A 12,959-nucleotide genomic window follows, 5' to 3' on the forward strand; every position below is an offset into this window, starting at 1 on the left:
CTTCATTTGTTTATAAGAAGTATACAAACATACTTGATGGATATTGAAATTTTCAGACCACACACTGATCTTCGATGACTTCAACTGGTCCCATTTTGTTTTGAGTTTTTCCTGTTTTCAAGGCAAACGAGAAAGTAAGGTTTCCCGGTGAAGCCATACGTGGAGGAAACATCTGCAGTGACTACAGGTTACAAGTATTCTGTGAGACTTTGTGTATGACTGTATAGCCAGCAGTTACTTGTCTTCATTTTACTCAAAATATTTTGTTATGACATTCTAATAATTACCATGCTAATTTGCAAAAAATATATGTTTTTTTTTTTATGTTTTTTTTTTTATACTTCTTTACATTTAAAATAAAGCGTGTTAAATAAACAGTGATAACTTTGAAATTCTCCAAATATATTAAAAAATCATATAAGGCACACGGCTTCTTTTAACCTCTGTATTTTTTCCCAGAATGCTCAGCAGAATGTTCAGTGACATGATTTGATCATCATGAATTGTGAATTGAAATAGAGTTTGATGAAACTTTTTCGGTTGGCAATTTCTTTTATGGCCCCAACATTATGACATATTTTTGTACTTTGTAGAAATGCCTAAAATACCAAAGGTTTTGCATGTGGGTCTGTCCACACTAATGGGTCTTTTTTGTTCCACTGTTTTTTGTTGGACTGTGACTGGGAGGGTACACAAAATACAACATTTTTCCCTGTATTTTGTTTTGTACAATTCTCTGCTGATAGTGAGTGTGCTTACCAAACAGTATAACAAATGTCTTATTATTTAAGAAGTTACGCAGTTTTCTTTAAGACACATTGTTTGTAACGAGGACAGACATTTTGTATTGGAATTGACTAGAAATGGATGACACAAATAATTAATTAATTGATTTACTCAAAGGTTAATTAAGTTAGACCCATTGCCCCTATTTTTATGGTTATCTGTAAAAACCAAGAGTACCTTGAGGTTTTTCAGCTGGTATGAATGTTTGTTTTTAACATGGACGGACATATTGTGACAAATATCTGTCTATGTTACAAACCTAATATCTTCAAGATAATTCTCTGTAGTTTCTTGAGTACCCACGCAGATGTCTTGGTTTTGCCTGGAAACATTCTTTGCAGGGACAGCATTGTAGGGGACAACATTTTTGGCAATCTGTTTATATTATTATGCCTTCTCACCATTTATGTACGAAATGTCTGTCCAACATTCCCCTGTTACAAACATAATCATCTTGAAGATGATCCCCAGTTATTGCTAAAATACAGATAAATGTGTCTTGCTCTTTGCAAACAATGCAAAAACCTTGAAGTGATTTGGAATGTGCATGGGAAACAAGCTTGACAAAACTCTTCTTGTTTATTTTTGTCACCCATTTATAAAAAAAAGTCACATCAAATGGTCCCATTAGTGTGGACAGACCCATTTACAAGTGCAACTAACCAGTGGAGCCTTACGTGTTTTTATTATTTTTTTTTTCAAGGGAGTCAAACCACAAACATTTTATCTAGGGACTGTTTACATTGCGCACAGAGAGGTAAAAGATTTGCCTCGATTTTAGGGACACCTTGAAAACAGGATGTCCTACGATGCATTTTGAAAGTCAGATAAGCTGCGACTTGTACACAGGAAAATTTGGCAGCTAATTTTTTTTAGCGAAATAAAAAAATATTTGGCTACCAATTTAATAGGAATATCTGGTGATGTCACAGGCCTGGAATTTCATTTTTGAACATGTTGAAAGGGCAAGGCCATTTTCATTTTGCAGAGGGCACTTCCCTTTTGAAAATTTTAAAGGGACACGTTGCCTTGGATCAGGCGAGTTGGTCCATGAAAAGTGCTTGAAACCTTTTGTTATGAAATTGATATGGTTAGCAAGATGTTTTAAAAGTAGATTAATGAAAGTTTGTATATCGTTCAGTGCCTTGAGTATTGGTAGATATGTGCGCTATATAGAACTTCGATACCATAATAATGATCCACACAAACATGCCTCGAAATTGCATGGTTTTCCTTAAAACGCTGTAAACTAACACCATCAGCCATTTTGTGGGGTCAAGTGTTTGACTCCACAAAATGGCTGACCGTGTTAGTTCGTAAGGTAAAAGGAAAACCACGCAATTTTTAGGCATGTTTGTGTTTCATGGACCAACTCGACCGATTCAAGGCAACATGTCCCTTTAAGGAAACTTTTAAAAGGCACTGAGGCCACCAGGGGCAATGAAGGCTATGGCCTGCATGAATACCAGGCCATGTACAAATTATTTGAAATTTATTTGACAGATCTATGATGGAGAAAACACTGATGCTCCACTCCTCGGTGGTGAAACTTTCTGCGGGCAAGAATTTTCAACGCCACTTCTATCCAGTGGCCACTCTTTGGTTCTTCATTTTCATTCGGATGACACAAACACCTATGATGGTTTCAAGATTTTATATACAGGTATATTTTGCTTCTTGTAGTTTTAGGTCAAGAGCGTGAATCAAGACTTTCTGCTTCTTCTCACCCATACACTCTTGATCTGCTGAGATGTGGATCAACGAGCCATTCCAACAGCTTTATACCACAGACTTCATCTCTTTGGAACCCCCTGTTCGCAGACTGTTTTGAGAGGAATATCATTTCCTTCCTTCAGCTCCCCTGCGTTCTTAATAATTTTGTCTTCTTGTAGCCCCATACAAAGAGTGGCTTTTTAGCCTTGTTTTTCTTCTTCTCCCTATACGAGTACAAGCCTCACATGTGAGTAATATCGTTTGGGGCAAACCTGCACAATAGTTTTTAATTTTGAAGTGGTAACTTGTGACCAAGTACGTAATTTTACCAGACATTATTCAAATCTAGCGCACAAATGGCGTACTGCAATGTACAAGTGCTGGTAGCTCTCACCTTAACATGAATTGAACATCTTTACCTATTTCTCAAAATAAAAATCTCTGAAATAAATGATCTGATTCATCGCAGGAGTATGCTCTGGCCAGACGATCACTGTACCAGCGGGAGGCAGTGGGTTCATTGAGAGCCCTTTGTACCCTGACGTCTACCCAGGTGACATCAGCTGTGGCTGGCTGTTACAGACAGACCCCGGTCACCGCATCAATGTTAACTTTGACAAATTGCTTCTGAACAACGACTGTGCAGCGTCTAACATCCAGGTACGAAGGGGGGGCACAAGGAATTGGGGGTTAGGTTTAATTATTTAATTATTTTGATTGGTTCTCAGAAAAAGTGAACTAAATCACTATACAGGCGAGTAAACAATGGAGAGAAGACAAGGAAGGAAGTTTCAGTTTGAGATGTGGGTGGACAAAAAATATTGACAAAATAGGAAGACCACCAACATTATACATAGGACTAGATAGCTCAATTGGTAGAGCGCCGGTACATTAATCCAGAGTTCGTTGGTTCAAGTCCCAATCTGGCAATCATTTTAAAATTTACCCAGTCAGTTTTCCCATGTGGTTTATATGTGAGAGTTATTCTAAGGAAAACCCAGGAACAATCAGGTTGGGACTGAAAACCCAATCCTAACATGGTGTCCCCGGCGGGATTCGAACCAGGGTCCTAGAGGTGGAAGGTGAGGAAAGAAACCACTAGGCCAACCCGACCACTGTTAAATGTATCATTTAAGGCCAGGCATGGAAGTACATGGAACAAGCCATGGCCTCAGTTGCCTGTCGTTTGCCATGGTGCCCCTGCTCTACCATGGTGCCCCTCCTTTGCCATGTCTTTAAAATGAGGGGAGGGGAATAGTTCTGGGGGCAGCCTTAAGCCCCTCCCCCTCTGGTTATTCCACTGCACTGCGAAGAACAATTGAACGTGACAAGAAACAAAGATTACAAAAAATGAAAAGAAAGAAACACCTTCACTCAAAATCATTGTGAAATAATAAGAGACAATGGTTCATCCTTGCAAAGGCAGTTTTGCACCTGTCCACGCCATGCGACGTGAGGGCTCTCATTTCCTTTAAGACATAAACACCTCTCCTTGTTGAAAGAGACCGATGCCGTGGTCCCACCTGTTGCATATTTCCTGTCTCGTTGTGATGTTGTCATCATTACGCTTGTTGATGAGGGTGTAAAGAATAAATGCCATTGGTAAACGGCCTGAAATGTTTTTTCCATTACATGATCTTTATAAACAGGGCCTCGAATATTACACTGGACCAGTAGTTCGAGGCCAGTAGTTTTGAACATCTTTGCAATGCCTTGTCTCTAGAGTTAAAGACACTGGATACTATTGGTAATTGTCAAAGACTAGCCTTCACAGTTGGTGTATCTCAACATATGCATAAAATAACAAACCTGTGAAAATTTGAGCTCAATCAGTCGTCGAAGTTGCGAGATAATAGTGAGAGAAAAAAACACCCTTGTGTTTCTCACAATGTTTTAAACTATCAACCTCTCCCCATTACTCATTACCAAGAAAGGTTTTATGCTAATAATTATTTTGAGTAATTACCAATAGTGTCCACTGCCTTTAGTTTGCCTGGCAACAAGTATTCTTCATCTCAAACTTAAATTTTGGTTTAATTTATAATTTATTTGGGTCTTTTATTATTTGACAGTATGTTAAGATTAACAAATTTATTTGTATCATATGAAAACGGAAACCGTTTATAAGAAGTGTCATGAGTATTTTTTATTTTTTTTTACTATTGTTTTATTTAGACTCGGGTGAGGTTTTTCGGTAGCACCAAGTTTATTTTGAGTAGTAGTCATTCTGACCCGAAGTGGTTTTTGACAACTCATCGTTTCAATCGATATGCTCTGATGAAGACAATAAGAGCAACCTTAGATAATGTTAAGTTGTCAACCACTGGTTCTTCTCAGAACCACCACTTACTCAAAAGAGGGTTGTTTGGTGCTACCGCAAACCTCACTTGATTGTACTCCAACCATGCAAATTTCAAATCCAACATAAACGATCTCAGAATTGCAAAGTTCGTTGGTTCGAAGCCCACCCGAATATGTTTTTTTTTCAAAGAGCTCGCGAAAGCACTGAGGATACAGTGCTTAGGCGTATCGTTAGATAACCTGCAATGGTGGCTTGTACATTTTAAAAGTCCAAAATTTGGCAGCTGATTTTTTTATTAAGATCATCAATACCACGGAACTATGGGAAAGTACTGAGTATACAGTGCTAAACACACATCGATGCCTATAGATGGGTAAAACCAAAAATTATTATTGTTTATCCAGATGCAAGTTTCCATCTAATAAATGATCTTGTTCCTCCTATTTTATACGACTCATACTTTTAATGGTTGCAGTTCTATGATGGTTCCAGCCAGTCAGCCAATCTCTTGGGTCAGTTTTGTCAAACGGACAGCCCATCTCTCTCACCGCCTAACGATGTCAGCTCTACCACAAATTTTTTGTACTTTTCATTTTCTGGTGATTCCAACCCAGTGGATGAGATGTTCCAACTGGTCTACTCTACTGGTGAGTTTACTAGATAATGATTTTAAGGCAGTGGACACTATTGGTAATTACTCAAAATAATTATTATCATAAAACCTTTCTTGATTACAAATAATGGGGAGAGGTTTATAGTAAAAAACATTGTGAGAAATGGCAACCTCTGAAGTAATGTAATTTTCGAGAAAGGAGTAAATTTCCACGAATTTGATTTCGAGACCTCAGATTTAGAATTTGAGGTCCCGAAATCAAGCATCTGAAAGCACACAACTTCATGTGACAAGGGTGTTTTTTCCTTTCAATATTATCTTGCAACTTCGATGACCGATTGAGCTCAAATTTTCACAGGTTTGTTCTTTATTGCATATGTTGGGATACATCAAGCGACAAGACAGGTCTTCGACAATTACCAATAGTGTCCATTGTCTTTAACATTTGTGCATGAAAGCACAAGAACTTGCTAAGCAAAGAAATGTATTGCTTAGCAGAAATCTGTTACCAGCAAAAGTTACGGTAAGTTTTCCAGAGAAAATTGTCAAGCAGCATTTACTGCTTAACAGCTTGCAGTCCTGTTATGTGGTCCTGGAGCATCTTGGGGGCAGGCAAGCTTGTGTTTCTTTTTATTATAGGAAAATTCATATTTTGACTGTAACCAAAGAAAACGTCAAGTATTGTAATAAATAATGGAAGTCTTGAAATGGAACCTCCACTAGAAATGAGACTAATAATAAAAACCATGAATGTTTGTTGGTTTATACAATGGCACAAAACACTTTTTCTGGCAAACAAAATGTGACAGATGTAACCTCTTTTGCATCGACAACGGTTCAATGGTTTTTAGAACACCATTGAACATCTCCTTTTTTACTGCACCATTAGCAAAACTTTGTTTTAAAAACTCTTTAAGGGCCTGGGTATATTTTGTAGGACACAAGACACAATGTCCACAGATTGACATCACACTCACACAAATTTTGAAATATTAATCACAAATATAATTTATAATATTCTTCTCAGGAGGCGAAAATTATTTTAGCATTGTTTTAATTATTTTTCAAAAATTACTGTACCCCAGCAAATAATATTTGTAGGGAAAGCTTTCTACTATCATTATCTTCAAATCGTGAGTTTAATGTAAATATGTGGACGATGTGATTTGTGTTACAAAAAGTACCCAAATTAAGTACGAAAACTTAAAGACTAATAAAAGTCACTGAAAAAAATGAGACTACAAAAGAAGAATATGAATTTGCATTATGATATCACTGCAAGTCATATTTTTTTGCATCCTGTCTGTTGTTCTAACCAGTTGATTTTTGTTCCTAAATCCGTTTAACACACCTCCGTCCACATCTTGAAGATGTGCTGGGTTGCACAAGCTCCCCATGCACCAACCAGGGTACCTGCTACAACGTTGGCCTTGACTTCGGGTGCGAATGCCCCCCTGGCTGGGACGGCAAGACGTGCGACAATAATATAAACGAGTGTCTGTCAGGGCCATGTGGGGAACATGGCGTCAACTGCGTTGACATTGTCGACGGGTTTGTCTGTAGTTGTCAACCCGGGTACGAAGGGACGTTTTGCAGTATAGGTACGTGGGTGTCGATGATGATGATGATGTCACATGTTAATCGCACCCTCACACCTCCTGACTGTTATTGTTGCTCACTCAGATGCGCATGCCAGACCCCAAAGTATATCCCCCTGAAATGCACCTGCACAAACTGACACCCCAAACTGACACCTCTCACTCAGTGTGTGACTAAAGTAGGAACATGTTGCACTCCTGCTATAATGTTGAATCTCTCACAGGTGATGTTGAGAATTCCCTAAGTCAGCATGTGTGATAGAGTAGGTATACACATTCAAACCGGGGACCTATAACAAGAGAGGAACAATAGACTCCATGGTTCGGGAAAGGTCCACAGTTGGAAAACATGTACAAAACCAATGGGAGCTGTTGGAACAAAAGAGGGACAGTAGGAGCATGGTAGGAGGTCCACGGTTGTAGGCGTAGAGGTTGTAGGCCTAGAGATGCTACAGGCACTGACATGGTCACTAGTCGCGGTAGTTTTTATCCAGCATGCTGTCTTGTCATCCCCACTTAACCTCCCCTTTGTGACTAACCAACTTACGAATGATTGTTTTATAGTGGTAACCTTATAGGCTGTAGAAGTCTTTCCAGAGTAATGGCAACCACATGATTAAAGATCCACAGCTCTTGTTAGGGTACATCATGACTGTATACTTCATTTTTGAAAGGGCAAGGGCACCAAGGAATGTTTCTCCTTTGTAAAGGGCACCCTATGAGGCAATTGTAAATTTCTAACTGGAACATTTCAAGGGCACCAAAGCAATGACCAGGGGCAGGGGTACAATCGCCTTTGTTGCCTCCGTGCATTAGCAGGCCTGGTACATGGTTCGGGCAGAAAGGCAAGTACCACATAAGCCTTGGCGTTTTCTAAAGGCCTGTTTATAGTCGGTCACACGATGGTGTATGTGTATGGGTAAGTGTTGATTAAAAATTGGTAGTATGTAAACTCACAATTGATTTGCTACTTTAATATGTCTTAGCTTTTAGAGGAAAATAACATGTAGCACTTTAATTACTACTCATAAATACCCCAGACAGTTTCGCTACTCCTATTGGTGGAGAGCGCGTCACGTGGGGGTGTTGATAATGACCAGCTGGAGAAGTTTATAACCGACTGGCTTCCGCATGTTGGGCGCGCAAGATTATCACGCAGAACGGTGCCTAATCTAAGCGCGCGCGCGTACACACAACCCATGCGCATCAAACAGATTCTTCACAAAGTTTTTGAAAAAGATATTTCAAACCTCAAATTTTCAATTGTTAAATTGTCTTTAATTGTATTTTTTAACATTTCTTTAACAAAAAGGCATTTATGAATAAGAATAAAAGAGTAGTAACTCGTTCTTAAACGTCTGTTTAAAACCTTGCAGGGTCGTTGCCGTACGATAATTGGCCCTTTATCACACGTCAACGACACTGCCGGTTGTAAACAGCCGTTTAAGAACTCGTCGCTACCCTTTTATTCCATTATTTATATAATAAATATTATTATAAATAAACATCTGCATGAGCTTAAGTAGCAAGTACTTCATCTTCCCAATTTATTGTCCTCTGTGCAATTACCTGACTAACATGGCTTGCTACCACTTATTTTCAGAGGGTAAGGCCATTTTCCTATTCCAAAGAACACTATAATTAGAAAAGTGTTGGAGTCTTTGAGAACTTTTGAGAGGGCACTAAGTCCAGGACAAAGGGCAACAGGGCCTCTGTGTAATCCATGGCCAGGTTGAGTTCTAACACCACCGGAAGTGACCATGGGTTCTTTTTAAAGGCGGTGGACACGTTTGGTAATTGTCAAAAACCAGTGTTCTTACTTGGTGTATCCCAACAGATATGCTTACAAATAAAAAAATCTGTGAAAATTTGGGCTCAAATGGGTCATCGAAGTTGCATAAAATAATGAAAGAAAAACACCCTTGGTGCACAAATGTGTGTGCTTTCAGATGCATCAGAAAGGCTTCAGGCCTGAAGTCTTTCTCAGATTCAAATATTTTAGTGAGAAGTTTCCTCAAAAACTATGTTACTTCAGAGGGAGCCGGTTCTAACAATGTTTTAGCTCTCTGTTGCTCTTTACCAAGTAAATTTTTATGTTGTTATATAGTTTGAGTAATTGCCAAACGTGTCCAGGGATGGATCTCACAAAGAGTTGGGACTAGTCTGATCTCGAGCCATAGGACGAGTTACTCTTCCTAACTTGGGACTAGCCCTTAGTTTTTAATATTTTCTATGATTAGTTCTAACTTAGGTCTAGTCCTAACTCTTTGTGAAATCGTTCCCCCATGCCTTTAACAGCCACCACAACTCATGTGTTTATTGCAAACCTTACTGAATGTTATCTTCAAGTTCTCAGTACTCCATCACCAGTAGATGTTTATTACCTCAACCTTTGAATAATAAGAATGAACGTTGCATTTCTTTGATTGGTGCAGATATTGATGATTGCGCAGGGAGTAATGACTGCCAGAACGGTGTATGTAGGGATGGAGTGAACACGTACACTTGTGACTGTACAGCGGGCTATATGGGAGATCTCTGTGAACGAGGTAATGTTGAGATTGGGATTCATTCTCATATACAAAATTCACTATTTACATTTGAATTTATTTATTTGGAAGGTTTTAAACTAATTGATTGATTTATTAACTTTCTTAGTTCAGACATTTAAAAGAAAGGTGTTTGCTTGCTATCACTCTTAAAACTAATTGCGATAAAAACTATTGGTTAAAAGCTTAGGAGTTTACGATAGTATAAAGCACTATAAAAACATTTCACTACGAAGTAATGTGGTTTTGTAAAAAGATCAGTCTTTTTGCCACAATTTTGTAATCTTTTTATTTTAATCTGAGAAGCGTTAACTGTCTGTAATTTCTCAGATGTGTATTCCAATGACAGATTATCTGAAAAACTTTCTATGAAATTGGGCCCAGCAACGTGGTTTGATTTTTAGCCACAAAAAGGAGGTTTTTTTCAAATTTTGTTTCTTAATATTGCTGGAAAAGCAGAGAGCGTGGAATTAAAGTGGTATACATGTACCAACAACGACTTTACCTTTTTGCTTATAGTGGCTTACTGTGCAGACTTACCTTGTCAGTTTGGCACATGCTATGAAGTAGCTGATGGGTTTACCTGTGCCTGCGAATCTGGCTACGACGGACTAACATGTGACAACGGTAAGAAGTACCCATCCCCTCTTCCTTTCATTTAATTTTTTCTGGTTGTGAAGCCAAGGACTGTCAGAATAGCGAACTTAATCACTGTACAAGAACCAAAGAGGAGAAGACAAGGAAGAAAGTTTCAGTTTTATTTGTATGAGGAAAACCCCAGAGAATTATTCCAGGGGAAAATCAAGTCTAAAGAAGCTCGATCAAGCTTTGGTGTGAAACATAACCAACTAAATTAATGTGTAAGTAACATCTGCATTATTATTGGATTTGAAAAACAAACGGACCTCTTAAAGGCAGTGGACACTATTGGTAATTGTCAAAGACTAGCCTTAACAGTTGGGTATCTCAACATATGCATAAAATAACAAACCTGTGAACATTTGAGCACAATCGGTCATCGAACTTGCGAGATAATAATGAAAGAAAAAACACCCTTGTCACACGAAGTTGTGTGCGTTAGATGGTTGATTTCGAGACCTCAAGTTCTAAATCTGAGGTCTCAAAATCAAATTCATGGAAAATTACTTCTTTCTCGAAAACTATGTCACTTCAGAGGGAGCCGGTTCTCACAATGTTTTATACTACCAACCTCTCCCCATTACTCGTTACCAAGTAAGGTTTTATGCTAATAAATATTTTGAGTAATTACCAATAGTGTCCACTGCCTTTAATCCATGATTATCAACAATCCACATGAACTTATTTGTTTTATACTGGAATTCATCAATGGAACATACTTCCTAATAATATCAAGTGTTCTAACAATTCTTATCAATTTGAAAGGGCAGTAAAACAACATATCTCATCTCAATCTAATTTGTAACAGTTTTGTACATTTTTTACTGCCATTGTTCACTATTTTCTTGTGCAATTTTTTAGTGTTGTATTTATTTGTACAATGTATGTCTTGACTGTTTTTGAAGGCCCCTGATGGGAGTAAGCTTTTTGTGATATCCTTGGCTTTTCATCAATGTAAATTTGATGTATTTCTTCTGTATATATATATTTATGCTTGATTTGAATGCCGAATAAAGTAATATAGGTTTTCTCTGTAAATTTCGTTAAAAGTACAGCCAATTTAATTTCCATGCGTTTGTCTGTGTTTCAAATACAGAATTCATTCAATTGTGTCAATCGAATTCCTGTAGCAATATGTTCAAATTAGCATAACATTCAATTTAGCAAACTGGTTGAACTAAAAAAAGCCCTGGTAAATTTTAATGCTGTTTGGTTGAATGTTAAGTTGGATGTTTATTTTGATAAATAGAATGAAGCAACATTACTTTTTGCCCAGGCTCAAAACAAAATTGAATAACCAACTTAAGCAGCATTCAATATCACATGAAATAGAATGATTGTAAAACTTTACCAAAAAACCCTATAATAATGTGTTTTATTTGACAGATATTAATGAATGCTCCAGTATTCCCTGCGGTCATGGTGGGCAGTGTGAGGATCAAGTCAATGGATTCATTTGTTCCTGTGCTGATGGGTTTACAGATGACACTTGCCAGACAAGTAAGGGCTGTTAAAATCAATACTGAGTTGCGGCCAAATTTCATAAAGCAACTGCATGAAAACTTAATAAGCTCAGACAAATCTTGGTTAACAGAAACAGTTTTTTCTGCTAAACAGCTTGATCAAGCGCACACAATCTTGCTAAGCACAGGAAAGTATCGCTTAGAAAAAAAAAGGTTATCAGCCAAAATTAAGTTTGCATTGTTGTGGGGCACCTCATTAGCAAAGAAATTTTCTGAAATGTTTTTTTTTTATCTGCCAACAGCTTAATGAAATTTGGCAAGAACTCACGTAAAGAATTCATCTTACACCAATCTGCCTAAATTCTGCAATTTGTTTTCCCACTTCATTTAATTAAATTTTGTCATGAGATGTCTTTAAAGATCTTTTCATATTCATTAAGTAAATTTCATGCCGGTACGTGCTTTGAATGGAATACAAGAGTGATAAATTATTGTTATCTCAACTTTATTTGTGATTATTTGTCCAGATATAAATGAATGTGAGAGTGCACCATGCCAGCATGACTCACCATGCGTAGATGAAGTGAACGGATACCAGTGTTTATGTACAGCAGGCTATGAGGGGAACCAGTGCCAGACCGGTAAGAATGTTATCAAACCATTTGTAACTTTATTTTGCGATTAAAAAAAAAGTGAGTTCTACAACTCTATGATAATTATGTATGAAATGCATTACAATTTTAAAATAAACCGTGTACGTATTGGTATTCATTAACCAAATAAAGCAGAATGAATGTTTCAGAAAGCTCTTTGTGATTGATGTAAAGTTAAAAACTGTTGCCGGGTCCCGTGTGTTGTGTACTGCTCGCAAAGAACCTAGTAAACTTATCAAAAAGAGAAGGGGTTTGCCCTGGTGTTCCTAGTCTGATTTGTCTGAGCGGCAGCATTTTGCGCCACAGCACCTGTGTAAAGGAAAAGGTATTGTAATTTCAAAAGCGTAGCTCCATATACCTTACAGGACAAAATAAATGAGCTAATCAGAATTCAATTACAATGTTTAATCTCCTGATCATTCCATACCACTTACCCATATTTCATGCAGAATTAAGACCTCCAAATTCTTGATGAAGCTAAAAACAAAGTGTGTTTTTTTCTTTGGTAACTTGTCTAGATATCAATGAATGTGAAAGCAATCCTTGTCTGCATGGATCTACATGTATTGATGGACTGAATAACTATGAGTGCGTCTGCGTGCTGGGATACAATGGAATCAACTGTGAACAAGGTACTACATAC

At 37.7% G+C, this 12,959-nt stretch overlaps 1 protein-coding gene across 6 annotated transcripts in view; it reads left to right on the top strand.

Moving 5' to 3' along the window:
* Nucleotides 1-12,959, top strand: part of LOC139935988 (adhesion G protein-coupled receptor L3-like) — a 64,268-nt gene that overhangs the window by 26,723 nt on the left and 24,586 nt on the right. For 5 of the 6 annotated variants that reach the window (XM_071930663.1, XM_071930664.1, XM_071930661.1 and 2 more), the window contains 8 exons: nucleotides 2,290-2,449; nucleotides 2,969-3,159; nucleotides 5,277-5,448; nucleotides 9,448-9,561; nucleotides 10,081-10,188; nucleotides 11,587-11,700; nucleotides 12,191-12,304; nucleotides 12,835-12,948. In XM_071930663.1, coding sequence (XP_071786764.1) covers nucleotides 2,290-2,449; nucleotides 2,969-3,159; nucleotides 5,277-5,448; nucleotides 9,448-9,561; nucleotides 10,081-10,188; nucleotides 11,587-11,700; nucleotides 12,191-12,304; nucleotides 12,835-12,948 — 1,087 coding nt within the window. Of the gene's footprint in view, nucleotides 1-2,289; nucleotides 2,450-2,968; nucleotides 3,160-5,276; nucleotides 5,449-9,447; nucleotides 9,562-10,080; nucleotides 10,189-10,358; nucleotides 10,422-11,586; nucleotides 11,701-12,190; nucleotides 12,305-12,834; nucleotides 12,949-12,959 lie in introns of those variants that run through there. The other variant, XM_071930666.1, reaches the window with a different exon arrangement.

Source organism: Asterias amurensis, chromosome 4, assembly GCF_032118995.1.
Source record: "Asterias amurensis chromosome 4, ASM3211899v1".
NCBI classification, from domain to species: Eukaryota; Metazoa; Echinodermata; class Asteroidea; order Forcipulatida; family Asteriidae; genus Asterias; species Asterias amurensis.